The sequence below is a fragment of the Hemiscyllium ocellatum genome, chromosome 25, assembly GCF_020745735.1.
Source record: "Hemiscyllium ocellatum isolate sHemOce1 chromosome 25, sHemOce1.pat.X.cur, whole genome shotgun sequence".
NCBI lineage: Eukaryota > Metazoa > Chordata > Chondrichthyes > Orectolobiformes > Hemiscylliidae > Hemiscyllium > Hemiscyllium ocellatum.
The window spans coordinates 50,609,601-50,635,945 of NC_083425.1; the positions used below are offsets into that span (position 1 = coordinate 50,609,601).

Sequence of the window (26,345 nt, forward strand, 5' to 3'; positions counted from 1 at the left end):
AGGTTGGCCATGGGAAATGCAAGGTTACAGGGATAGGGCAGGGGGTACTGTTGTGGGTAGGATGATCTTTGGATGGTCGGTGTGGACTTGATGGGCTGAATGGTCTCTTTCTGCACTGTCCAGATTCTATTCTATTGTAAGAGAGAAGAAAACAGCAGAAGGGAACAAGTTTCTGGAAACAAGGAAAATCATTTAATTGAACCGTATTGTTCTTAGGAGACAACTTCAGGAGGGGCTGTTGCCAAGACAGCAGAGCGGGAGCAGGGGCGGGGGGAATTAAAATCAACAAACAGCAGTCTGGGATGATTTGCTTCCACTGTGACTTCTACATAGGCAGTCCTGGCAAAAAAAAAGCTTGATCAATTGTTTTCATGATAACCATGGCAGCTTCAGTGAGACTTCTGTTCCAAAGAGTTAATAAAGAATTTGTAATGATGCTTGGGACATCTTCAGTCCCTGGTTTCCACGGAGTTACCAATGTAACCGGATCAGGAAGAGATCTTCAGTTTCCCTCAATCTAAATGCCTCCACTTTTGAAAAGCCAAACCCTTTGCTGAGTGTGAGTCCATAAGGCACTGAGTGGTTTTCAGCTGCAAGGAAGACAGTGAGATTAGTGTGGGGACACTGATGAACAAACACATAGATAATGGTCTGGAAAAGGAATCTGGGACCATGTGCCTAATTGCAAAGAGAGTCACCTTTGTCCAAGCAGAGATTAGCTTCTACTGTCCCGAAAGAGCTCGGAGCCACATCTCTCCTGATCACAGCAATGGAACTCTACTAACTGTTACCCTCATTTCAGGCCAACCTTAACAGAAAACGTTTCAAACGGGGATGCTTTAGAAAGAATAAATTTCTTGAGTTGTCAAATCTGGCTGGATTGTTGCTGAATAGCATGCCTCTTTAGATTCACTATCGTGTGGAAACAGCCCTTCGGCCCATCAACCCTACAAAGAGTAAGCTACCCAGACTCAACACTGCAGGCAATTTAGAATGGCCAATTCACCTAACCTGCACATCTTTGGACTGTGGGAGGAAAACCACGCAGACACAGGGAGAATATGTAAACTCCACACAGACAGTTACCCAAGGCTGGAATTGAAACTGGGTCCCTGGTGCTTGGGAGGCAGCAGTGCTAACCACCAAGCCACTGTGCCACCCTACAACATTCAATAATTTTATAACTGCTAAACTGTGTTCAATGAAAAATCAAACATGTATACATTATTTATCCTGAGTTAATGGTTTTCCTCACTGATTTGTCACTTGGATTTAGTATTTTTTTCTCTCATTTCTGAGACAGTCCCAAAGTGTAGAAGCTGAATTTGGACAGGAAATGAGGAAAGGATGGCAGTTGTCTACTTCATGGTGAATAAATATCACATCATCAAAGCTTTATCTCCAGAAGAGACTGACATTCTGGGGGTGGAACAGTGCTGAAGTTAATTTACTTTACCTTTGAATTTCTTATTCACTTGTGGGACATGGGGATTGCTGGCTGGGCCCAGCATTTATTATCCATCCCTAGTTGTCCGTGAGATGGCGGTGGTGAGCTGCCTTTTTGAACTCTGACAGTGCATGTGCTGTAGGTTGACCCACAATGCCCTTGAAGAAGGGAAATCCAGAATTTGACCCAGCAACAGTGAAGGAACAGTGATAAACTTCCAAGTCAGGATGGTGAGTGGCTTGGAGGGGAACTTGCAGGTGATGGTGTTCCCACGTATCTGCTGCTCTTGTCCTTTTAGATGGAAGAGTTCACATGTTTGGAAGGTGATATCTAAGGATATTCAATGAATTTCTGCAGTGCGTCTTGGAGATGGGACTTACTGCTGTTACTGAGCATTGGTGGTGGAGGGAGTGGATTTTGTAAATGTCATCCCATGTAAACATGTCTTGGATGGTGTTGAGCTTCTTGAGTGCTGTTGGAGATGCACCCATCCACGCAAGTGGGAAGTATTCCATTATACTCCTGACTTGTACCTTGTAGATGATGGGCAGGCTTGGGCTGCCACAGCATTCCTAGCCTCTGACTTGCTATTACAGCCACTTTGTTTATGTGACGAGGCAAGTTGGATTTCTGGTCAATGGTAGTGCCCATAGTGGGGGAATCAGTGATGGTAACACCATCGAATGTCAAGAGATGGTGCTTAGATTCTCTCTTATTTGAACTGTCCATTGTCTGAAATTGCTCAGAAATAAAAGATAAAGACATTTCAGCTATTTCTAGATAGTTAGAAACAAAATCTACAATTTGTGACATTAAAGTAATGTCATCAATGATGTGTCATGAATCCACCTTTCCAAGTCAATGTTTGCATTCTGCCCAGATAATGTGATTCTATAGGCTCTCATTGGGACAGCATTGTGGCTCAGTGGTTAGCACTGCTGCCTCACAGCACCAAGGACCTGGGTTTGTTTCTAGCCTTGGGTGACTGTCAGTGTGGAGTCTGCACAATCTCCCTGTGTCTGCATGAGTTTGCTCCGGTTTCCTCCCACAGTCCAAAGATGTGCAGGTTTGGTGGGTTGGCCAAGCTAAATTATCCAATGGTGTGCAGGCTAGGTGCATTGGCGATGGGAAATGCAGGATGATGGGAAGGGGGTGGGTCTAGGTGGGATACTTTTCAGAGGGTGGGTGTAGATTTGATGGGCTTAATGGCCTACTTCCACATTGTATGGATTCAATGATTTCATACACAACAGATCCACAGCTTCACAAACCTCAACCCCTGACAGGAATATGCGTTTGTACCAGAGTGGAGGAAGTGGCATAGCGAGGACGCAGGACTGATTCAAAGGGTTGTCTGTCATGTTACTCTTTGAGCACAAAATCTTCAGGATTAATCCACAGGGGCTTCTCTCAACTCCTCCATTTCAACATGAGAGACCTGCTCAGTAAGGGAGTTCAGGAACCACAGCAGGTTCCTGCTGAGGAGAGAGGAACAGTTGATCGGGTAAGTGCTCATTCTTTTGACAACTTCAATTGTTATTATTAGGTGCTGAGCTTTCAGTTAGATGTGTTTTCACTGCAGTAATTAATCAAAGTCCCATAAAGTTAAGATGGTCGTTACTTTGACGTTACTGTGTAAGTATTAAGGTGCATTGGTTTCTTTTTATTCATTCACAGGATGAGGGCATCGCTGGCATCGCTGGCCAGAATTTATTGCCCGTCCCTAATTGCTCAAAAGGGAGTTAAGAGTCAACCCCATTGCTGTGGGTCTGGAGTCACATGTAGGCCAGATCAGGTAAGGATGGCCGTTTCCTTCCCTAAAGGACATTAGTGAACCAGATGGGTTTTACCAACAATCAGCAATAGATTCTTGACCATTATTAGACTCTTAATTCCAAGTTTTCATTGAATTCAAGTTCCACCATTTGCTGTGTCAGCCTACCACCAGACCATCGCTTCCCTGTTATTTTCTGTTGGGAAAATTGCCACTGTGCATTCAGAGAAATTGAAAACCATGCTGATGAACTCTAGTGTCATGAACTGAAGTGACATAAATTATTACCCTAGAGTTTTAGAGTCATAGTGAGGTACAGCATGGAAACAGACCCTTCGGTCCAACTTGTGCATGTTGACAGATATCCTAAATTAATCTAGTTCCATTTGCCAACACTTGACCCATATCCCTCTAAACCCTTCCTATTCATTTACCCATCCACTGCCTTTTAAATGCTGTAACTGTACCAGACTCCACCACTTCCTCTGGCAGCTCATTCTATACATGCACCACCCTCTGCGTGAAAAAGTTGCCCCTTAAGTTTCTTTTAAATCTTTCCCCTCTCAACTTAAACCAATGCCCTCTAGTTTTGGACTCCCTTACCCTGGAGAAAAGATCTTGGCTATTCACCCTATCCACATCCCTCATGATAAGGTCACCCTGCAGCCTCCGACACTCCAGGGAAATTAGCCCCAGCCTATTCAGCCTCTCCCTATAGGTCAATCTCCAACCCCAGCAACGTCCTTGTAAATCTCTTCTGAAGTCTTTCAAATTTAACGGTATCTTTCTATAGCAGGGAGACCAGAATTATATGCAGTATTCCAAAAGTGGTCTAACTAAAGTCCTGTACAGCTGCAACATGACCTCCCACTCCTATACTCAATGCACTGACTAATAAAAGCAAGTACACTAAACCTCTTCTGCACTGCCCTGTTTACCTGCGACTCTACTTTCAAGGATGTGGAAATATTTCAAGATGAACTGATGGTTTTGGAGAGGCACAGTTACTTGAAATAAAACTTGCCTGCTCGTTTAAGTTTGAACAAAAACATTATCTACCTGTAGAATTATTTTAAGCAGAGGTCAACGAGTATAACTCAGATAACATCCTAAATATATGTGACTTCGACTTCAATTGACTCACTCATTTAGAGCTGCACTAGTTATTTGGGCAGTTAGGAGAAAGTTAGCATGGCAGATGCTGGAGAGTCAGTCAAAAAGTGTGGCGCTGGAAAAGCACAGCAGGTCAGGCAGCATCCGAGGAGCGGGAGAGACGACATTTCAGGCATAAGACCTTCATCAGGAATGTTTGGTCAATTGAATGCTTGGCTGAATTTCAAAAGCTTCAGAACTAATTAGTTCAACTTGACATTGTGTACATAATTTGATTGACAGTTTTAAGGAGTTATTAAATGATTACGTATATCTCCAATGTTGTTTATTTTTCTCTGCTTTTATTACTAATTGACTACTTTAGGAGATTCAAAATGATGTCATTGAGTCCATGGTCTCCATACCCCTCCTGGTATAAATGGCTGCATTCTTTCTTTACAGCTCCATGAGAATGGAGATTTGATTATTTCCATTTCCATTTTAAAGGCTTCCTACTAATTTGACATAATTTTGGAGTTCTGTCCATACAGATACTGGGTAAAAGGCTAATGGAGGAAACATGGAGAACTGGAAGGGGTTTTAGCAACGGTAGGAGATCAGGGTTATGAGAGAATGGAACTTTAGAAGACAATAGAATCACAGAATCCCTACAGTGTACCAACAGGCCCTTTCACCCACACCAACCCCCCAAAGAATAACCCATCCACACCCATACCCTATTATCCTATATTTACTCCTGACTAATGCACCTAACCTACACATCCCTGAACACTAGGGGCAATTTAGCATGGCCAATTCACCTAACCTGCCCATCTTTGGACTGTGGGAGGAAACGGAGCCCCCAGAGGAAACCCACGCAGACACAGGGGGAATGTGCAAACTCCACATAGACAGTCGCCCGAGGCTAGAATCAAACCAGGATCCCTGGCAATGTGAAGCAGCCGTGCTAACCACTGAGCCACTGTGCCACCCGGAATGATATGGATAGGCAGCCTGATGTTCTTCTAACCAACCTGCCTGGACCTTCTAACCATTCCTGCCTTGACTTCTGCTCTCCCCTGACACTGCCTTGGGTTTGCCTAGGGAGTCCGCAAGCGGAAATCTTCATGTACACCACTTCTTGAGTATTATTAGGGCTCCACTCACCCATCCAAGCAAGTGGGAAGTATTACATCACACTCTTGGCTTGACCTTTGTAGATGGTGGACAGACTTTGAGGAGTCAGAAGGTGAATTATTCCTGAATTCTGATCTGCTCTGAATGGTGCTGACCATTGTGCAATCATCACTGAGCATCTCCACATCTGGGTCATTGATGAAGCAACTGAAGATGGTTGGCTCTAGGACACTGGCCTGAGGATAAGGATGTCAAATATCCTTCCCCAAAAGACATCAGTGAACCAGACTGGTTTTTTAGACAATGCATGATCATCATTACTGAGATTAGTTTTTAATTTCGGATTTACTAATTAAGTTTAAAATTCCGATAGATTCTCTGGTGGGATGTGTAATGCTGCTCGCCGCTTGGTGATGTGGGTAGTAACAAGGGGGAATGAGGGAGAATGGAGAGATGGGGAGGTAAATGGCAAATGAGGGAATGGTGGGATTGGAGTGAACTGCAATGAGGTGGACAGATAATGAGACAGAAAGGGGTAGTCAGAGTGGGACAAGTGTACAGAGGAGGGGTGGAGAAATGGGGGCAAGAGGGGGTAGAGAGCAATAATGGAGGGCGGGGGAGAGGAGCACAGAGATAACAGGAAATGGACTCACACAAGCAGACACGCACATACACATACTCAAACATATAAACGCACATGCACAAACACGTACACATAAAGAAACATGCATACACATACAGAGACAGAGACTCAGACTCTCACACATACACATGTTTACAGATGCATACATGCAAGTACATATCATAAACATTACATGGAGAGGCAGCTGTAGGATGAGGTGGGAAAACAATAGACGAGAAAGGGGAAGAGGTCCTGATAATACACTCAAATCTACAAGAGGAAAGGACAAAATGGCCAAGTGATATGAGGGAGATATGAAGCTGAATAGAGGCAAGTGTGAGATAAACAATGAGACACATTTAGAGAGAAGGCCGCCAAGCAAGACACACGGAGTGTGACAAACAAAAACAATAACAAACTGGAGTTTAACATCCTGAACCGTCCCAAGATAGTTCACAGGAGTATTGTCAAATGAAACTTAACACTGAGTTACATAACGAGGGCTTTGTGGAAGATGACAAATTGCTAAAGGTCTAGTTTGAGACAGGTTCAGGTTTAGGGAGGACATTCTACAGTTTGGCCGGAGGTTGTTGAAGGCGCAGCTCTGGTTAAAATTGAGGATGCTCGGGAGGTTAAGGTTGGGGACAGGAAGATATTACTGAGGTGCAGAGGAGTAAGACCATGCAGGGATCTGAAATTTTAAAAATTGATGCAGTGCTTAACGAGGAGTCAACTTAAAACAGTGAGCACAATGGGATCTTGTGGTGCAGTGGTAATGTCCCTGCCTCAGGGACAGAAATTTCTGTTTCAAGTCTCACCTACATCTTGTCATAAGATCTCCAAACAGGTTGATTAGAAGTCATTTTGTGTGATCAGTGAGCAGAGCGTTGATGGGTGAATGGGACGTAAATGAGAGTTAGGCTCCACTTAGCAGAATTTAGCTCTCTACCAGAATTTAGATGTCCTCAGGTTTATACAGGTGCGGGACAACCAAGAATGGGTTGACAATAGTCAAGTCTACAGGTAACAAAATCTCCAATGAGGGTCTCAGCAGCACATGAGCAGAGCCAGAGGAGGAGTCAGTCACAGTGGAGATAGAAATAAGCCAGTCTCAATGATGGTGTGCCTGAAAACTCAGCTCTGAGTCAAATAAGACACCGTGATTAGCCAGTTTGATTCTGAACGTCACCAGGAACAGCAATGGAGTCAGTTGACAGACACAGAAACGGTGGCAGGAACGGAGGCACTGGCTTCGGCTCATCAAATATTTGTCACCATGACAGTGGAGGAGTCGAGAACGGTCTCAGTGAGGTGAGCTCTGCCTGTCATCAGTGTGAAAGTCTGACATCAGATGGTGACACCTGGGGGGGGGGTAGGAGGCTGGTGGGAAATGGGAAGGAGGGGGGTGGGTGTACGTGACCAATCCAGTGCTAGAGAGAAAGGGACAGGAGTTAGAAGAAAATAGAGGGCACACAATTCTCAGTGGTTACAACTTAGTAGAAAATGAGGAGAATGAAATCCCATCAGAGGCTTGGTATTGTCAAGTTTGTAGACTCATTGAGAAGGGTTTTGGACAATTGTTTAGCATCATCCTAGTCACGCGGAGATGTTACTTGTGACTTTGGTAAGAGGCTGTGACTGGGGCAGTGGGTGGAGACCCTGCACCCTGGTCAGAGGTTTTGGATTTGAATTTGGAATTATGGGGCCCAATAGTCAGCCTATAAATCCTCCCAATCTACCTCCTGGCAGGCAGGGAGAGTGGGAGAGTCAGTAGAAGAAGGTGACAAACCATTGAAGTTCCATAAGGAGGGAATCCAACAGGGATTCTCAGCCCAATCCTTGAAAATAAAGGTGGGAGATGGAAAGAAGACTGAGGGATTCGGGGGTGAGATGTAGGAATGTTAGAAGGGTGCAGGGAGCTGAGCAAACACAGATATATGAATGCACGGGAAGAAGACAGTCACGAAACAGCTAGCAATTCCAATCCACCTTAAAACGCTGGGTAGGGAATGCTGGAATGATAAAACAAAAGCCACATGGTAAAGAGCATTTCCATAGCAACAGTTAATAATGTTACACTGAGCTTCCAAATTTGGATATCTAAACATGTGTAAAGCTTTTGTATTAAGTGTGGAAACCGTGTTAAAAACATATGGAATGATATCACAGCACATAAAGGAAAAATAATCAAAACATGCAACTCCCCAGCGTTCCAACTCAATCTGAAAATGAACAGAAAATTGAAATATTTGGTGATTGTTTTAATTACAAGAATGTGCATGAAGAGCTGGCTGCGGCCCAGAGACTGATGACAAGTTATAGGAAATCATTGCTAAATACCATTCGGCAAACTGACTTCAAAACACGCAATCACAGGCTATAAACAGCAACTCGAATCACACACTCATTCTGGAGAGACAGGAGTGCTTTTCAATAAAACTTTGTCCCCCTTATGCACAGGTAACTGGCTATTCTCATTGGAACCCTCATCCTCCCAATTCTCCTGTACTCGCCCCATCCTCACTCCCTTCCCCAATCCTCACTCCCTTCCCCAATCCTCACTCCCTTCCCCTATCTCCCTCCCTTCCCCTATCCTCCCTCCCTTCCCCATCTCCCTCCCTTCCCTATCCTCTGTCCCTTCCCCTATCTCCCACCCTTCCCCTATCTCCCTCCCTTACCCATCTTCCCTCCCTTCCCCATCTCTCTTCCTTCCCCTACCCTCCCTCCCTTCCCCAATCCTCCCTCCCTTCCCCTATCTCCCTCCCTTCCCCATCTCCCTCCCTTCCCTATCCTCTGTCCCTTCCCCTACCCTCCCTCCCTTCCCCAATCCTCCCTCCCTTCCCCTATCTCCCTCCCTTCCCCATCTCCCTCCCTTCCCTATCCTCTGTCCCTTCCCCTACCCTCCCTCCCTTCCCCTATCCTCCCTCCCTTCCCCTATCCTCCCTCCCTTCCCCATCTCCTTCCCTTTCCCTATCCTCCCTCCCTTACCCCACCCACCATCCCTTCCTTTATTTTTGTCCCTTCCCCGTTCCCCTTCTTTCCCCTATCCTCCCTCCCTTCCCCAACCCTTTTCCTTCCCCATTCCCCTCCCTTTCCTTGTTCTCCCTCCCTTCCCCTATTTCTCTCCCTTCCTCATCCTTCCTTCCTATCTCTATCCTTCTCCCTTCCCCTATTCCCCTTCCTTCCTCTATCCTCCCTTCCTTCCCTGTCCATCCTTTCCTCCCCCTAGCCTCTCTCACTCCTGCGCTCGCACTCACCCCCTCACCATCCCTCACTCCTCTGTATTTGCTGAGCTTCCTTCTTGCCAATTACCCATCTGCCCCTTGGTGTCTCAATGCCTGAACCAGCCCCTGCCTGGCCGCTTGCCCTGCCTTTAAGGTGAATTGGAGGGTCAGCCCAAGCAGGAGAGCCGGCGCTGCGTCAGGGCTACTAATGGCCTTAAAAATGAGCAAGTTCCTTTGACTGGAACGGTTGGGGGTGAGCAGTGTTTGATTGTGGAGAGTGTGGTGAGAGTGCGTGAGGTAAGTCAGCCCCTCACTGCCTGTTTCCCGGTGCACAGGCAGGTGAACCCAGTGAAGTTGACACTCCTCGTGATCCACACACTGGAGTTCAGCTCCTCTGGGCCAAGAGTTTGGAAAGCCCAGAAATTAATTAGCCCCAGCTCTGAATTTAAAAAAAACACAGGAACGACTCCAGGAGCTAGGCTTCAGGGTGAAGCCAGAAACTTTGAGCAGAGTGACTGAAATGTGGTTCTCTGTTATTTTATTTTTGAAAATGCAGATCTGAAAAAAAAACACATCCTGGCTCGCAGTCAGCAGCTTGAACGAGTTGTTCTGTTATAGAAATGTGCTTACCCATAAAACCCTCTGCCTGAACCACACCCATATACAATCCAGATAGCCAGGCCTTTAGCTCATTATTTGAATTATGCTGCTGTGTAACAACTGTAGGATCTTAAAAAAAGTGCTGACCTACTCACTGTACTAAAAGAAAGGCATTTAATATGAGTGGAATACAAGACGCTTGACTTCCAAAAGAGTAACATTCTTTTTAGATACGTTTTTTTACTGGAAATCCTCAAGGTGTGAGTATAATTATTCCAATCTTTCAGCATTTGCTGCCATCATCTTCTTTGCCTATATGTATTGATGTGAGAGCTACTGGCTTAATAATGTTCGTCTGACAAAGAACAGCTCCGAATTCAGGGCCACTCCTCCCTGTTCAATGCCACATGTCCCATGGTTACCTGTAGTCTGGATGCAGACAGCCCAGTGTTCACAATCATACACACTGCTCCCTGGTTGCTGTTGGTGGTGTACACCCAGTGTTGAGCTCTAAGTGCTGCTTGCAGTTTAACATTTGACTTGTGCCTGATATAAAGTCCAATGGAACCTTCTGTGTTATAAACATGACATGTTTCACTGTATCCTCCATCACTGGGCTCCCATCCTGTGGAAGAACACAGATCTCCAGAAACTATTAGGTTAGCCCTACACACTGGCAACTCAGTGAATGTTTCCAAGGGGCACATGGTCCCTCGCTGCTTCAACAAGAGGTGCCAGCAAATGCCCCACGCAAAACCTAATTGTAGAATTCCCTCTTCTCCATGGCCTTGGATGTACACAATGCCCTGTGCATTGGAAGGTGAAGCAATTTCTCATGTTTACATATTCATTGCACCTTCTGATACACACACACACACACACACACACACATACATACACATGCACTCTCTGACACACACGCATACACATAAACTCTCTGACACACACACGCATACACATACACTCTCTGACACACACACATACACTCTCTGACACACGCATACACATGCACTCACTGACACACACACATACTCATACACTCTGACACACACGCATACACATACACTCTCTGACACACACGCATACTCATACACTCTGACACACACACGCACACATACACTCTCTGACACCCACAGACACATACACTCTCTGACACACACGCACACATGCACTCTCTGACACCCACAGACACATACACTCTCTGACACACACGCACACATGCACTCTCTGACACACACATGAACACGTGCACTGTCTGACACACACACACAACACACACACACACACACACACACACTCTGACACCCACACACATGCACTCTCTGACACACACACCCAAACACACATGCATTCACTGACACCCACACACAAATGCTCTCACTGACACACACGCACACATGCACTCTCTGACACACACGCACACATGCATTCTCTGACACACACACATGCACTTTCTGGCTCACACAAACATGTGTACTCTCTGACACACAGACACATGCACGTGCACCATCTGACACACACACATGCACTCTGACATACACACTCAAACCCCCACACATGTTCTCTCTGATACATACACACATTTGCACTCTCTGACGCATATGCACTCTTTGACGCACACACATTCACATATGTACTCCCTGATACACACCCCCATGCACTCTCTGACACACCCTCTGATACACACACACATGCACTTGCTGACACACAAAGATATACACTCTCTGATACACACACACTCTCTCAAACACACACATAAGCATATACACATAATCTATACACAAACACTCACATTTTCACATACACACTATCTGTGACACATAACCCCACTCACTGCCACACATACACACACTCACACACATACACTCTGACACACACACACACACACACACACACTCTCTGACACACACAGAATTCCACTCTCTCTCGCACACACCTGTGCAGACTTTGATCCTTTCTCCCACACACGTTACATGACAGGACTGAAGTATTCATCAGCAAGGTTAGACCATGTATTTTAATTTTACTTTTCGAGAGGCTGGAATGTAATGTGGGGATGAAAAGCCAAGAAAAATAAAATCTGGCGAGTGTAATTTCAGTGTTCGTGTGGTTTGCTTGGTCCCTTCTCATTGTGCGTCCTCAGTGACTCCTACTCAGTGCTTGTCAGACAGCCAGGCGGAGGGGAAAGCCAAGGGTTCGACACCCTGTCAAAAAGGGAGGTCCCTGGACTGTCTGCAAATGAGACCCAGACACTGCAGCTTGGATCCAGTTCATATCAACATGTTAAAGGAAATCCTCGCATGAGATGCACGTCAGGCCCTCGCCGCCATGCTGTCACATGGGCTTTACTGTAACAGCCGTGGCTGATTAGTACCTTGTGGATGAATCATGAACCAACAAATGCAGCACGCTCTTTCTTGTCTCCAGCTAACAGCCCTCTAGCTGCCAACAACCTCCCCCGTGGGTTACCCTGGACAATGAGAGCTTGCAGTTTATTCAGTCGCTGGGGCATCATTACCAAATCCTATTCTTTTCCTTCCCGTTTCTCACACGCATGGAGACCAGCGTGATCCTTGTGAGTGGGGCACAGGTAGTCTCAGCTGATGGCAGTGCACAGGGAGTGCTGGCGATGTCAGAGGTGTCACCGTTCAGATCATGTGCCTGTCTGTGCAGTCGGAAATGAATGATCCCACAGCAGCTCTCCAGTGGAGTGAGGAAACTTTCCTGGTGTTTTGGCCAGTATTTGGCCAACAGTACCAGACTCGGTAACTTTAAGGGCATTTAAATGGTCACTGAACAGACATGTGGACGATGATGGAATAGTGTAGGATGAAATAGTGGGTGGCACGGTGGTTCGCACTGCTGCCTCACAGCGCCAGAGACCCAGGTTCAATTCCCGCCTCAGGCGACTGTCTGGGTGGAGTTTGCACATTCTCCCCGCGTCTGTGTGGGTTTCCTCCGGGTGCTCCGGTTTCCTCCCACAGTACAGATTAGGTAAATTGGCCATGTTAAATTGCCTGTAGTGTTAGATGAAGGGGTGAATGTATGGGTGGGTTGTGTTTTGGTGGGGCGGTGTGGACTTGTTGGGCCAAAGGGCCTGTTTCCACACTGTAAGTAATCTAAGATGAGCTTCAAATTGGTTTCACAGGTTGGTGCAACATCGAGGGACGAAGGATCTGTACTGAGCTGTAATGTTCTATATTCTATGTTTGATTTATCTCACTCCTCAGTTCTGAGAGAGGGTCATTGGACCAAAAATGTTCGCTCTGCTTTCTCTCCACAGATGCTGTCAGACCCGCTGAGCGTTTCCCACAATTTTTTTTTGTGTTGTTATCTTGGTAACCGTCAACACTAAAAGCAAATCTCCCAGTCATTCACATTTTCTGCATCCTGAGTGATTTTCTTTGTTCATCAGTATGAACTGACCACTGTATTTATATTGCTAATAGTGGCCACATTTCTAAAGTAAAGCCCTTTGGAATGTCCTGCGAAATTCTCCATGTAAGTAATTCTTCCTTACAAACATTTCAAATTAACACATTTCCTTCCAGCATTAAATCTTTACTCACCCTGTTGTTGTTTTTGAAGGTACTTAGAATCATAGATTCCCTACTGTGCAGAAAGAGTCCATTCAGCCCATTGAGTGTGCACCGACCTTCTGAAGGCCATCCCAGCTGAAAATGTGTTGCTGGTTAAAGCACAGAAGGTTAGGCAGCATCCAAGGAACAGGAAATTCGACGTTTCGGGCACAAGCCCTTCATTCCTGATGAAGGGCGTGTGTCCGAAACGTCGAATTTCCTGTTCCTTGGATGCTGCCTAACCTGCTGTGCTTTAACCAGCAACACATTTTCAGCTGTGATCTCCAGCATCTGCAGACCTCATTTTTACCTGAAGGACATCCCAGCCAATCTCCATAACCCTGCTTTTACCATGGCTAAAACCTGCATGTCATGGGTAATTTAACATGGCCAATCCACCATCCTTTAACTGTGGGGGGAGGAAGCCAGGGCATCCGGAGGAAACCCGCACAGACAGTCACCCAAGGGTGGTATTGAACCCAGGTCCCTGGTGATGTGAGGCAGCAGTGCTAACCACTGAGCTACCATGACACCCACTGCCTGGGCTGAACTTGAGCCCTCTACCTTCTTTTGGGACTTTATTAACCGAAGGAACAAAAAAAAATACAAGTCAGTAATTTGTCTTAATTTACCATTTTTCGTGACATTGGGATGTCCTGAAGTGGTTACTGGCAAGCATTTCCTTATATTTGACCAAACAAACGCGAGATGTTGCTGAGGATTTTCATCTTGCATTTATTGAGGCAAATACAAGGAAGCTGAATATTACACAATTGTACCCGTTTGAATCATAGGAAAAAAATGGGCTCTGATTAGTTTGCAAATCATCTCTGACAGGCTATAGGGAAAGTAACTGGGAACTGTAGGCACTCCAGGATCTGGGATAATTCAAATCAGGTACAAGACTGGAACATATTCCTTTATTTTGAGGGGAATGAGCCCCAAATATGAATATATGTTGCTTTCAGCAAGTGTAAATGCGTATTGTTTCTGAGCGTGGAGAAAGTGAGGACTGCAAATGCTGGAGATCAGAGCTGAAAATGTGTTGCTGGAAAAGCGCAGCAGGTCAGGCAGCATCCAAGGAACAGGAGAATCGACATTTCGGGTATGAGCCTGAAGATTCCTGAAGAAGGGCTTATGCCCGAAACGTTGACTCTCCTGCTCCTCGGATGCTGTCTGACCTGCTGCACTTTTCCAGCAACACATTTTCAGCCCTGTTTCTGAGCGTGACCAATTATCTTGAATTTACTTGGGGTAGCTGTTAACGTATTTGGGATAGATCAGCAAGTACGACGCAATCACTTCAAATAGGAAACATTTTGATTTGGGTTTTGCAAGTGCTGGCTGTTTGAAGCCTAGAAAACAGGGGAGCCATTTGCAAGGTTTATAAACTGCGCTGAGATAATGCTAATAGTTCATTTTTGACAATGTGGGTTGGGAGATAAATATTGCTAGGAATGTTGGAAAGAGAGCTCGCCTAATCTCTCTCCAAAACAAAACCTTTGAAATCTATTGAAGCCCCTGAGAAAAAGGGAGGACCATCAGATTAGTGACTTACCCGACAGAACCATGCCAATGACAAGGCAGCACTCCTTCAGTACTGCTCTAAGGTATTCTGTTAGATTAAGAGCTTGTATCAGGAGAACTGCCTAAACCAATGACCTTCTGACTCAGAGGCAAGTGTACTATCACAGAGCTAAGGCACTCTGGAAGTAAGTTATGTATAAATGCAACTCTAAGTGATGACCTTGGTTGAAAGCTGATAAGAAGGTTTTCGGTGGTGAATTCCAAACAGCTTTGCTCCAAGCCCTCATGGGCAAGGAGTTCAGAGGTCAAAAGCTGCCTTGAGTCTGCCTGCAATTGGGACCCATTTAATAACCATAGCTCAGTCTTATTGCACTGGGGGGAAACAGTTGCATTTGTCTGTGCCCTATCCGTGCCCCAAGAGTACTGGATACTTAAACTAGCATCGTATCAACCAGAATTCAATATTCTGAACAACAGCAAGTTGAGTTTTTGCATCACTGTGCTATGTATTGATCAGGCTACACACAAACATAGACTCACAAGTGAATATTCAAGGACACAGGCAGCAACTAAGTTTGAGAATACCTGGCCATTCAATGTCTTAGGAATTGCGATTAACTTTGCTGTAGTGTGCGAAATAAAAGGATTAAGGAGAGATAATGGTGGATTGCAGGATGTTAAACAATGAAGGCGGAAACAGAGGCCTCAAGGTGACTTCAGCGAAGTCCTGGAGATTATGGAGGAATCCCATTGTGTTGGAACAGACAAGTTATGCTACCTGGCAAGGGTTCAAAGTTCAGGGTCTGCAAGTTACAAATTCAAACAGGAAATTGGGGGATCATTTTTCCCTCAAAAAAAATCGAGCTGTGAAATCAACTCCCAAAGCCAGCCAGCTCTCTGTGAAAAACTTTGGAGATGGAACCTATGGATTCACACAGCCATTTTGTGTGTTTAAGATTCCAAAGATGGCCAGATATTCTGCTTTTTGCGGTGTTGGCTGGGGTGGAATAGAGCCATAGAGTCTTAGACCTCGGAAAAAGACCCTCCGGTCCAACCAGTCCATGCTGACCAAACTCCCAAACTAAACCAGTCCCACCTGATGATGCTTGGCCCATATCCCTCCAAACACTTCCTATTCACGTATCTATCTAAGTGTCTTTTAAATGTTGTAACTGGACCCAAACCAACCTCTTCCTCTGCAATTACATTCCACATTCTCTGTTAAAATTGCCCCCATGTCTTTCTTAAATCTCGCTCCTCTCATCTAGTCTTGAAATCCCCTATCCTAGAAAAGATATCTGCCATTCACCTTATCTATGTCTCTCATGATTTTATAAATTTTATAAGGTCACCTCTCAGCCCCCAACACTTCAATGACGAAGCCCCAGCCTTCCTTGAAAGTGGTAGACAGGATCGTGAAGAAGGCTTTTGGTGTGTTACTTTTACTGGTCAGTGCATCGAGTATGGGAGTTGGAAGATCATGTTGCAACTATTCGGGGAATTGGTTGGGCCACTATTGGAATACTGTATTCAGTTCTGGTCTCCCTGCTATAGGAAGGATATTGTGAAACTTGAAAGGATTTAGAAAAGATTTACCAGATTTGGAGGGTTTGAGCTATAGGGAGAGGCTGAATAGGATGGGGCTGTTTTCCCTGGAGTATCAGATGCTGAGGGGGGACCTTATAAACTAATGAGGGGCATGGATAGGGTAAATAGACAAGGTATTTTCTGTGGGGTGGGGGAGTCCAGAACTAGATGGCGTAGGTTTAGGGTGAGGGGGGGGAAGATTTAAAAAAGACCTAATGGCAACTTTGTCATACAGAGGGTGGTGCATGTATGGAATGAGCTGCCAGAGGAAGTGGTGGAGGCTGGTACAATTACAACATTTAAAAGGTATCTGGATGGGTATATGAATAGGAAGGGTTTAGAGGGATATGGGCCGGGTGCTGGCAAATGGGACTAGATTAATTTACGATATCTGGTCGGCATGGATGAGTTGGGCTGAAAGATCTGTTTCTGTGTTGTCCAGCTCTATGACTCTGTGACTCTATCCAGTCTCTCCTTATAACATAAACACTCCATCCCCGGCGACATCCTGATCAATCTCTTCTGAGCCTGATTCAGTTTATGAATACCATTCCTGTAACAGGGTGACCAGAACTGGACACAGTACTCCAGAAGAGGCCTCACCAACATTCTGCACAACCTCAACATAAAGTTGACTAGGAAGACACATTCAATGTTGCTGTGGGAATTTGAAGGCAGTGGTGGGATGCCAGTCAAGTGAGTTGCTTTGTTCTGAATGGCGTTAAAACCGTTTGAATGTTGTTGGAGTTTCCCTCATCCAGACAAGTGGAGGGTGCTCCATCATCCTCCTGACTTGTGGATGGTGGAAAGACACTGAAGAGACGGGAGGTGGGCTGCAAGATTCAGAGTCTCTGACCTGCTCTTGTAGCCGCGGAATTGATACGGCAGGTTCAGTTCAAATTTTCTGATCAGTGGTAGCCTCCCTGGATGTTGATAGTGGGAATTATCAATAATATTACCAATAAACTATCAAATTAGATTCTCTCCTTTTGGAAACACTCACTGATTGGTTTGTCTTGATAGTACAAGATTGGTGATGGTATTGTTGTTGAAGGGATGATGGTTCTCTCTTTTTAGATTAGACTTACAGTGTGGAAACAGGCCCTTCGGCCCAACAAGTCCACACCGACCCGCCGAAGCGCAACCCACCCATACCCCTACATTTACCCCTTACCTAACACTACGGGCAATTTAGCATGGCCAATTCACCTGACCCGCACATCTTTGGACTGTGGGAGGAAACCGGAGCACCCGGAGGAAACCCACGCAGACACGGGGAGAACGTGCAAACTCCACACAGTCAGTCGCCTGAGTCGGGAATTGAACCCGGGTCTACAGGCGCTGTGAGGCAGCAGTGCTAACCACTGTGCCACCGTGTGGAAGATGGTTATTGCTTGGAATGTGTGTGCGTCAATGTTTCTCATCAAGAATCAATCCAAGATGTTGACCAGGTTTGCGATTTTTGAAAGGATTTGTAGCTCAGTTTCAGGATCAGGTTGTATGTTTGATCACTGCGCTGGTAGATGTGTTCCCCAGGTCTTGCTCCATGACAGTTTCATTATTTGAGTTGCTGTGATGATATTTTAACGCATGACCTTAGAGAATCAATCAAGGCCTGTGAATTGCTGACTAGTGACATTATCCCACCGTTCCACTGCCATTCACGGGTTACCTTGGTTTGGAAAGGCATTTGGAGTGGGAAAGAATCGAGGGGTCCTGTGAGAATGGTGGTGGGGATGTGTGGTTGGAATGCTCTGTCAAACAAAGACCCAGAGATCTTGAACAGTTTCAAATTGGCAGCATGCTGTGGTATAGAGGTTTCTCATGGCTAGTGGATGACATTCCATTTTGCCCCTGTTACAATCCAAATCTGATCCCTATTGACTGCACTGGGTGAGTGGCTCCACAGCTCAAAGTCAAGTTTTGAATCTTTCGGGACCAAACATTATTAAGGGGCTGGAGAAGGAAGAGAAAACAAAGGCGATCAATAGAACGGGAAACCTAAAATAAAATGGCAATCTAACCCCCCCAAAAAAAAACTTCAAAGAGCAGTGTGTTTGGAATTCTACTGGCAGAAATCCTCGACTGAAATTCCTGTCTCTGGTATTCCAGTCTCATAATACACTAAATGAGAACAAGCTGCTGCGAAGCTGGACCCGGGCCTATCCAAACCTTCAGGCATCGCACGAAACAGCATGTGTTTTTCAAGCTGGGGGACCACCAAATGAAGAAAGGAAGAGAACAAACGGACACTTTGAGTATGAGGTAAGTAACTCTCCACTTCAGCAAGGAAACACTTCACTGGCTCATATTCTCCAATTTAAGGAATATTTATTTGGTCGTGGTTTTTTAGTTTGGTTCTTTTTTTCCCCTTTGAATGTCAGTCCTGCTCCAGCGGCTGCTAAACCCAAGGCCAGTACCTGCTCTAGCTCGTGACATTTGGCTCACTGTGTTCTCCCCTATCCCCCTTCAATCACCTCCTGCCTTCCCTCCCCTTCAACAGAGCATCATGTGGCCTGGCAGGGCGACCAACCTTCAATACGTACTCTGTGAGGAACTGTAGGCACAGTTACCTGTGTTTTCCTCAAGCAGTAAGAGAGCAGAACACCGAAATCTTCGCCACTGTATCCAGCTTTTCCCTACACCCCACCTCAAAGGTTTAAGGTAAGTGGCAGTGATTGTCGCTGTTCACCGTTAGGAAGTTGTAAGGAGGTTGACAAAGGTCATTATATTAAGAAGACTCTGGACAGGCTAAGGTGTCAAGTTCAGAAACGAGACCCATTATCAAAAGCCGTTCCACATGAATGCGGTTGCTGATGGGAGTTAGACCTTTGCAAACTGCCCCAGGCACACGCATCAGAGAATGTTTACTGTAATGGCAGAGCTTGAGGCAATCAGTGAAGATGTGTCAGGTTTAAAGCACTCAGCAATGTCGCTCCAAGAGGAAAGTCCCACATTGGCACACTGTGTCACATTAACCATGTCGTTCCCTGCAATCAGCAAAGCTCTGGCTAACTTCCAGCAGTTCCACAATTAATAATGAGAAATGTTGGAATACAGAGCAACTTTGTCTCTTTATTTGGGATTTATATATTAACAATAAAGGTCTGCATCGATCCAGTACATATCTGCCCTGTATTAAATCAGAAACGATTCACATTATATTGGAATGCCTGGATGGAATCACTGTATACTGCACTAGGTGGCAGTAGTCTAATCCAAAAGTCAATCATTTTAAAAGTATGACAAAGCTATTCTCCGTGCGATCTTCAAATTTTAGCTCCTTGCGTTCTCTCAACTTCCTTTCGCATCTTATCTCGCTACACCTTTTTGCTTAGTCTGATGCAGGTAAGATCAATGGCCTGGAAGAACATACGCTAACTACTAAAGACTGAGAGACGACAGTAGGGCAGTGCAAACAGAGACAAAGGTAACTAACAAACTGTGAAAATATGTATACCATGATCAAGCCAGAAGAATGCTGAGTCAATTTGGTTTGAGTTAAGAAAGCAGTGCAAAATGGAAAGATTTGCATTTATATATCACTTTTCACAACTTAAGGATATCTCAATGTGCTTCATGAACAATAAAGAGCAGTCACTATTGTAATTTAGAAAAGGGGCACTCTATCCTGAGCTCCATTGTTCACTCTACTCACACAGTTGAGCCTTCAAAGAGGGTGCCTTTGTTAGCAGCATCTTGAAATGGACCTTATTCACTGTTATGTGTCTTCCAATCATTGGACACTATGTAGTTATAGCTGAGAGAACTCTGCTCCATCATAGAATGGTCTCTCTTTGTTGCTCCAGGCCATTGGGCGCAAGAGTAACAGAAAATTGTGAGGTGCAAATACAAGGCTTGGGAACCAAAGGACCAAAGGACAATATAGCTCAAAGTAGGATGAAATAAAATGTCTGACATCAATGCATTGAAAGCTCACCACCTATGTCTCAAAGCTAACCAGGGCTGGGTATTAAATATCAGCATTGCCAGTATTCACACATCGTACAGAATTTTTAAAAAATGTATTAACTTCATAAAGCAAAAAAAAGACTTCAGTTGCAATCACCGACATACTAGAAGACCTTACATAAAATGCTATTAACTTTTTACATAAAGGATCACACAAGAGATATACTGTGGGCATACACAAACTGTCCAGGAATTGTTATATTTCATTAACACAGCTGACCTATTTGAGAAGCAAATTACTATCCGAATGGTTGACTTTTCAGTTATCATACAGTGATAACATAGGTCTCATGTGGAATAGGTTAAACTTTTGCATTAAAATAATGCAGAAAGAGATCACACATAAAGTCACCGAGGGGCATATGTGTCCATTAAGGAACCTTATTCAAAGTGGAAGTCTATGCTTTCTATATGCAAGCTGACTTCTTGGTGGAGTAAGATGGGGAATGCTTTTCAGATAACTCCTTGCTGTTTGTGCTCTGGCATTCTGCAACAGTTATGCCAGTCACCTGATGCTGTTGACTTGTCTAATATCCTTCAGGGAAATAATCTGCTGCCCCTACCTTACCTAACCCATATATCACTCTCAGCATTAACCACACAGGGTGGCACTAATGACCCAGAGGCAAAATGCCACAGATGTAGAGGGTCTTTCACTTTCCAGGCTACAGAAATGGACAATGAGCGTGGCCTTGCCAGTACATCATCCACATCCTGAGAGCAAGTTGACAATCAGAACAAGGTTATAATTCCCGCCTGTGGAAGAGTCAAAACTGTGCAATGGAGATTCTCCAGTAGGAGCTCTTTATAACGTCATTCAACATACCATGAATTTGCTTATTCTGTGGGAGCCAGAGGGGTCCCAGAACTCACCATCATGCACCGCAAAGAAAAAGACCATTCAGCCCTTAGTTAACAAAGATCTGACTATACTAAGTTGAAAATGTGTTGCTGGTTAAAGCACAGCAGGTCAGGCAGCATCCAAGGAATAGGAAATTCGACGTTTCGGGCATAAGCCCTTCATCAGGAATTTTCCTATTCCTTGGATGCTGCCTGACCTGCTGTGCTTTAACCAGCAACACATTTTCAACTGTGATCTCCAGCATCTGCAGACCTCACTTTTTACTATCTGACTATACTAACCCCATTTTCCAACTTCTGGCTCACAGCCCTAGCAGCTAATAAATGCAAGCTAATTCCTCAGTGGAAAATGATGGGGCAAACTTGTCTTCAGGAGAACTTGTGTTCTTGCAAACTGTACTAGTCAGGTGATGCCATTGACCTCTCTAAAGCCTGGCAGGGAAAGAATCAGCTCTGCCTGACCCAGTACACAAACTCCACAGAGGAATATCTTTATGTTGCTTGTTGAAAATAAGACAAAACATGACTTAACATTTTGGGTCCGGTGACCCTTCCTCAGAACTTCAGCATAGTTAACATTTCTGATCCAGAACTGAGGTAGGGTCCGAAACGTTCGCTCTGATTTCTCTCCACAGATGCTGCCAGACCTGCTGAGCTTTTCCAGCAAATTCTGTTTTTGTTTCTGATTTACAGCATTTGTAGTTCTTTTGTTTTTTATTGAAGAGAAAATATGAGTTTTCTCATTAACACAGTCTAGCTACCAACATTCAGATTATAAAGCATTTAAGGGAGCTTTGAATGTTTGTTTTTTTAAAATAGTAACGGGGTGAAGGGATAGGTAACAGATTGGCATTAGATAATAGAACCTCGATGGGCCAAATGGTCTCCTTCTGCAGGATAGTAACTCTATGACAACCAACTCCCACTGTGCATGGATTCAACATCAGCAATAAAACAGGTTACAGCAATGACAGCCTAATCTTGAGCTCATTGTCTGGTTACTATCTGGGCTGTCCCACTCGTAGCAAAATTGTCTCTCATTGAACAGTCATGGTGTTGAGGGCAAATATTGCAGTCACTGGATGCTCAGTTTTTTTTTCCGCTACTAAATGGCCCTCTGTACAGTCAGCAGAGGATTGGGCTGCTTTCAGCTGGAGACATTAAGCAGCTCCAGCACCGAGCACAGCGCACTGTCACCAGGGTGCTTTGGAACGATAAATGCACAGCAGAGCTCAAAGACTGACAGCCACTGGGGTGGTTCCACAATGGCATGTAAAGGCACGAGCAGCACCTAGAGACAGAATACTCAGCGGCGCGTTTTAAGCATCTTTCAATTGCTTTCAAACACTTGAACTAATGGGGTCAACTACATGTTGGAAAACTGACAGAATCTGATGCAAAATTGACTTTTCCTCCCTGTCCTTTTTTGCTAATGTCAACGAGCTGTAATATTGGTTGTAGGAGAGAATCAGCAATCAACGCTGATGGCTTTCTATCCAGGGAGTTCAGTTAAAATCTCACCCAGATATTACTTTGTGTGTCGGTGAGAGGAAGGGGATTTCACTTTCACAGCAATGATACAGGCTTGGAATAAAAGCTGGACGGTAGCTCAGTAGTTAGCACTGCTGCCTCACTGCACCAGGGAAATTGGTTCATATTCCAGCCTTGGGTGACTGTCTGTTTGGAGTTTGTATGTTCTCCCTGGGTCAGCATGGGTTTCCTCTCAGAATCTAAAGATTTGCAGGTTAGGTGAATTGGCCATGCTAAATTGCCCATCATGTTCAGGTTAGGTGAATTGGCCATGCTAAATTGCCCATCGTGTCCAGGTTAGGTGAATTGGCCATGCTAAATTGCCCATCGTGTCCAGGTTAGGTGAATTGGCCATGCTAAATTGCCCATCGTGTCCAGGTGGGTTAGCCATGGGAAATATAGGGTTGGGCGAGGTGGGATGCTTTATGGAGGGCTGGTGTGGACCTGGTGGGTTGAATGGTCTCTTTCTGCACAGCCAGGAATCGATGATCAAAACAGAGATATTATTTGCTGCTTTCCCTTTACCCCTCCAAGCCACATGCTATCTGAATCTGGAAATATATTGCATTCTCTTCAGTGTGGCTGGGTCATAATCCTGGGAACCTGCTCTCTCAACCTGTCAGTGTGCCACTTCACATGAAGGAGTTAGCTCATCGCCCCCTATCTGAGGGGCAATAAAGGACAGGTAATTAATGTTGACCCAGCCAATGACACCCTGTGAATAAATTTTTAAAAACCTACAGATGGTAGTTATCAGAAAAATCTTTGCAACATGGATTTTCACTTCACATTTAGTTTTGATGCACTTCTTCCATTCCTCTGTATCTTGCCTAATGGAGAGAGAGTAAGTTGCTTACTCTGTCAGGATCCCTCTCTGTGTAACTGAGTTGACAGTAACTCAGGATCCCTCCTATCCTGTTGCAACCTCTGCCGATGATGAACTGAGAGAGATTAGGTACAGGTCAGAGAGATCTGAAGAAGGGTCACTGGATTTGAAACAGTAGCTTTGTTTTCTCTCCGTAGATGCTGCCAGACCTGCTGAGTATTTCTATCAATTTCTATTTTTGTGTGTTTCAGATCTGCAGCTTTTGTCATTGCTTGTTTAATTAATTTTATCAAACAGGAAAGGGGAGCTGAAAATATCTTTTAATATACCATTATATATACCATTTTAAAAATTAACCAGAATTTAACTTCATATTAGGGTTAAGGTTAGTGTTAGGATTAGGAGTCAGGGTAAGCCTAATCCTGACCCTAGCCTTACTCTGTTCCTCACATCATGACCATCAGGAGGTAGTGATGGCCTAGTGACATTATCACTGGACTCTTAATGCAGTGACAGGTAATGTTTGGGGGACCCAGGTTCAAATCCTACCATCATGGAATTGCTGGAATGAATAACTATGGATCCATTGTAAAGGAAAGCCAATCTAGTTCCCTAATGTCTTTTTCGGGAAGGAAGCTGCTGGTCACCCTGTGACTCCACAGGCACAACAAGGTGGCTGACTTTTAACTGCCCCCTGAGCAATTAGAAATGGACAATAAATACTAGTCCAGCCTGTGACACCCTCATCCCATGAATGAATAAAAATAAACCCTACAGTGTTGGCAAAAACCTTTCTTTGGTGCTTTCTGATCAGGACAATGGTAATATCTGACCAAGACAATGGTAATGAGCTGAAAATGTGTTGCTGGAAAAGCGCAGCAGGTCAGGCAGCATCTTGAAGAAGGGCTTATGCCCGAAATGTCGATTCTCCTGTTCCTTGGATGCTGCCTGACCTGCTGCGCTTTTCCAGCAACACATTTTCAGCTCTGATCTCCAGCATCTGCAGACCTCATTTTCTCCTCGAAGACAATGGGAATGTCTGACCAAGACAATGGTGCTGCCTGATCAGGGCAATGGTAATTTGGTTTTGTTAATGAGGGAGTGGAACCATTCATGAGAGCTCAATGTTTAGAGGAAAGGAGAAAGATCTGGGGCTTGTGTACTTCTGCAGCTCGATGACTTCTGCACCTATTTAATCCCTTCCAGGCACTCTAACACCCAGCAATGTGCCCATAGGATTGGCAACCCAGCTCGGCTTGCTTCTCTCGAGCTGCCAGCTTGCTGGGCATGGGAGTGTAGCAAAGTGTCCAAAGCAGGAAACCAGGAAAATGGAAGGTGGTCCTTAAACCTAGGTTTTCTAAATCAATAACATTTACAGAGTCCTGAGACAAGCCAGCACACCTGCCCATCTTGAACCAATGCAGTGTGACGTGGGGAAGGTCAAAATGTGAATTTTGAGAAGGAAATACCTCAAAATTAGGAATCACTGCCTTGATTGAATAAGAACATCCAAATGCTGTAACCTAAACCATCGATCTGTTAAGTCTAGAATATCACTTCCTATGCAGGCATTCTGCAAAACATTCTGAAAACACTGCACTTATTCATTCATATAATGCATGCACAATAAGCTGGTTCTTCCAATTGGTCTTATCTCACCAGATTGTTTCCTAACTTGCCTTCCGGATAATAAAAAGCTGGAGAAGTTACAGTATCTCGTTCATATCCTGAGATATTTCCAGTGAATGGAATATAAGTGACATAGAGTCCATGTACAGCAGGGAGCTGAGTGAGGGAGAATACCGAATGCAGACCCGAGACTTAAAATAATCACTTGCAAGGAATGGCCTCTTGGTTCACCAGCAGACTGGTGTGGAATGGTACACCCGCAAACTTCTTCCCCATACATGGAAGGGAGATTGGAAAACAAATTTTCCATGATGCTGCTCTTGCCAATAACGTAAAGCACATACTTCACTTTTTATCAGAAATCTATTAACTGTGGATAAGGCAGCAATTCAGTCCGAGAGTTCCACTTCACACTGTAGGATACAATCTCAGTGGAGCAGGTTGATTTGGCTCTGTAATCCGGTGCCAACTCAGTCATCTGATACACACATCTCCGGCATTGCTCAATCCTCTGATTTTCCAGTCTTAACGGGGGCCAGCTGCTCTCAGATTTGTAGATGGGCCACAGAAAGGCGGGAGGAGGAGAAGCCCTGTTTTTCCAGTGAAGTAGCTGAACTGATTGAGGACAGTCTCTTGAATGTACTGGAGAGCAGCTCTGAACTCTACAAGTCCAGCAGCTAACAAATACATTTTGTCTGATGATCCACTATCCTGCAATGTTATTGTCACATACCTTCTCCAGCTAGCATAGCCCACCCAAGCCTTGTAGGGTTCAAGAGAAATATCTTTGCATATAAAACATAGTTTTGAGGATTTTGCATTATATTTACAGGACAGGGGTTATAAGTTACAATTACCCCTCTTCATCTTCATATCCATCTATTGCTTTGTCCTCATCATACACTTATCTAACTTCACCCTAAGTACAACCACCCACCA

General features: G+C 44.8%; 1 protein-coding gene across 1 annotated transcript in view; it reads right to left on the minus strand.

The window, feature by feature from the left end:
* Positions 1–525: 525 nt before the first annotated feature.
* The window catches only part of LOC132827674 (voltage-dependent T-type calcium channel subunit alpha-1G-like), a 32,510-nt gene continuing 6,690 nt past the window's right edge, over positions 526–26,345 (minus strand). Inside the window, exon 2 of the mRNA XM_060844318.1 lies at positions 526–590. Coding sequence (XP_060700301.1) covers positions 587–590 — 4 coding nt within the window. The 3' untranslated portion in view covers positions 526–586. The remainder of the gene's footprint in view (positions 591–26,345) is intronic.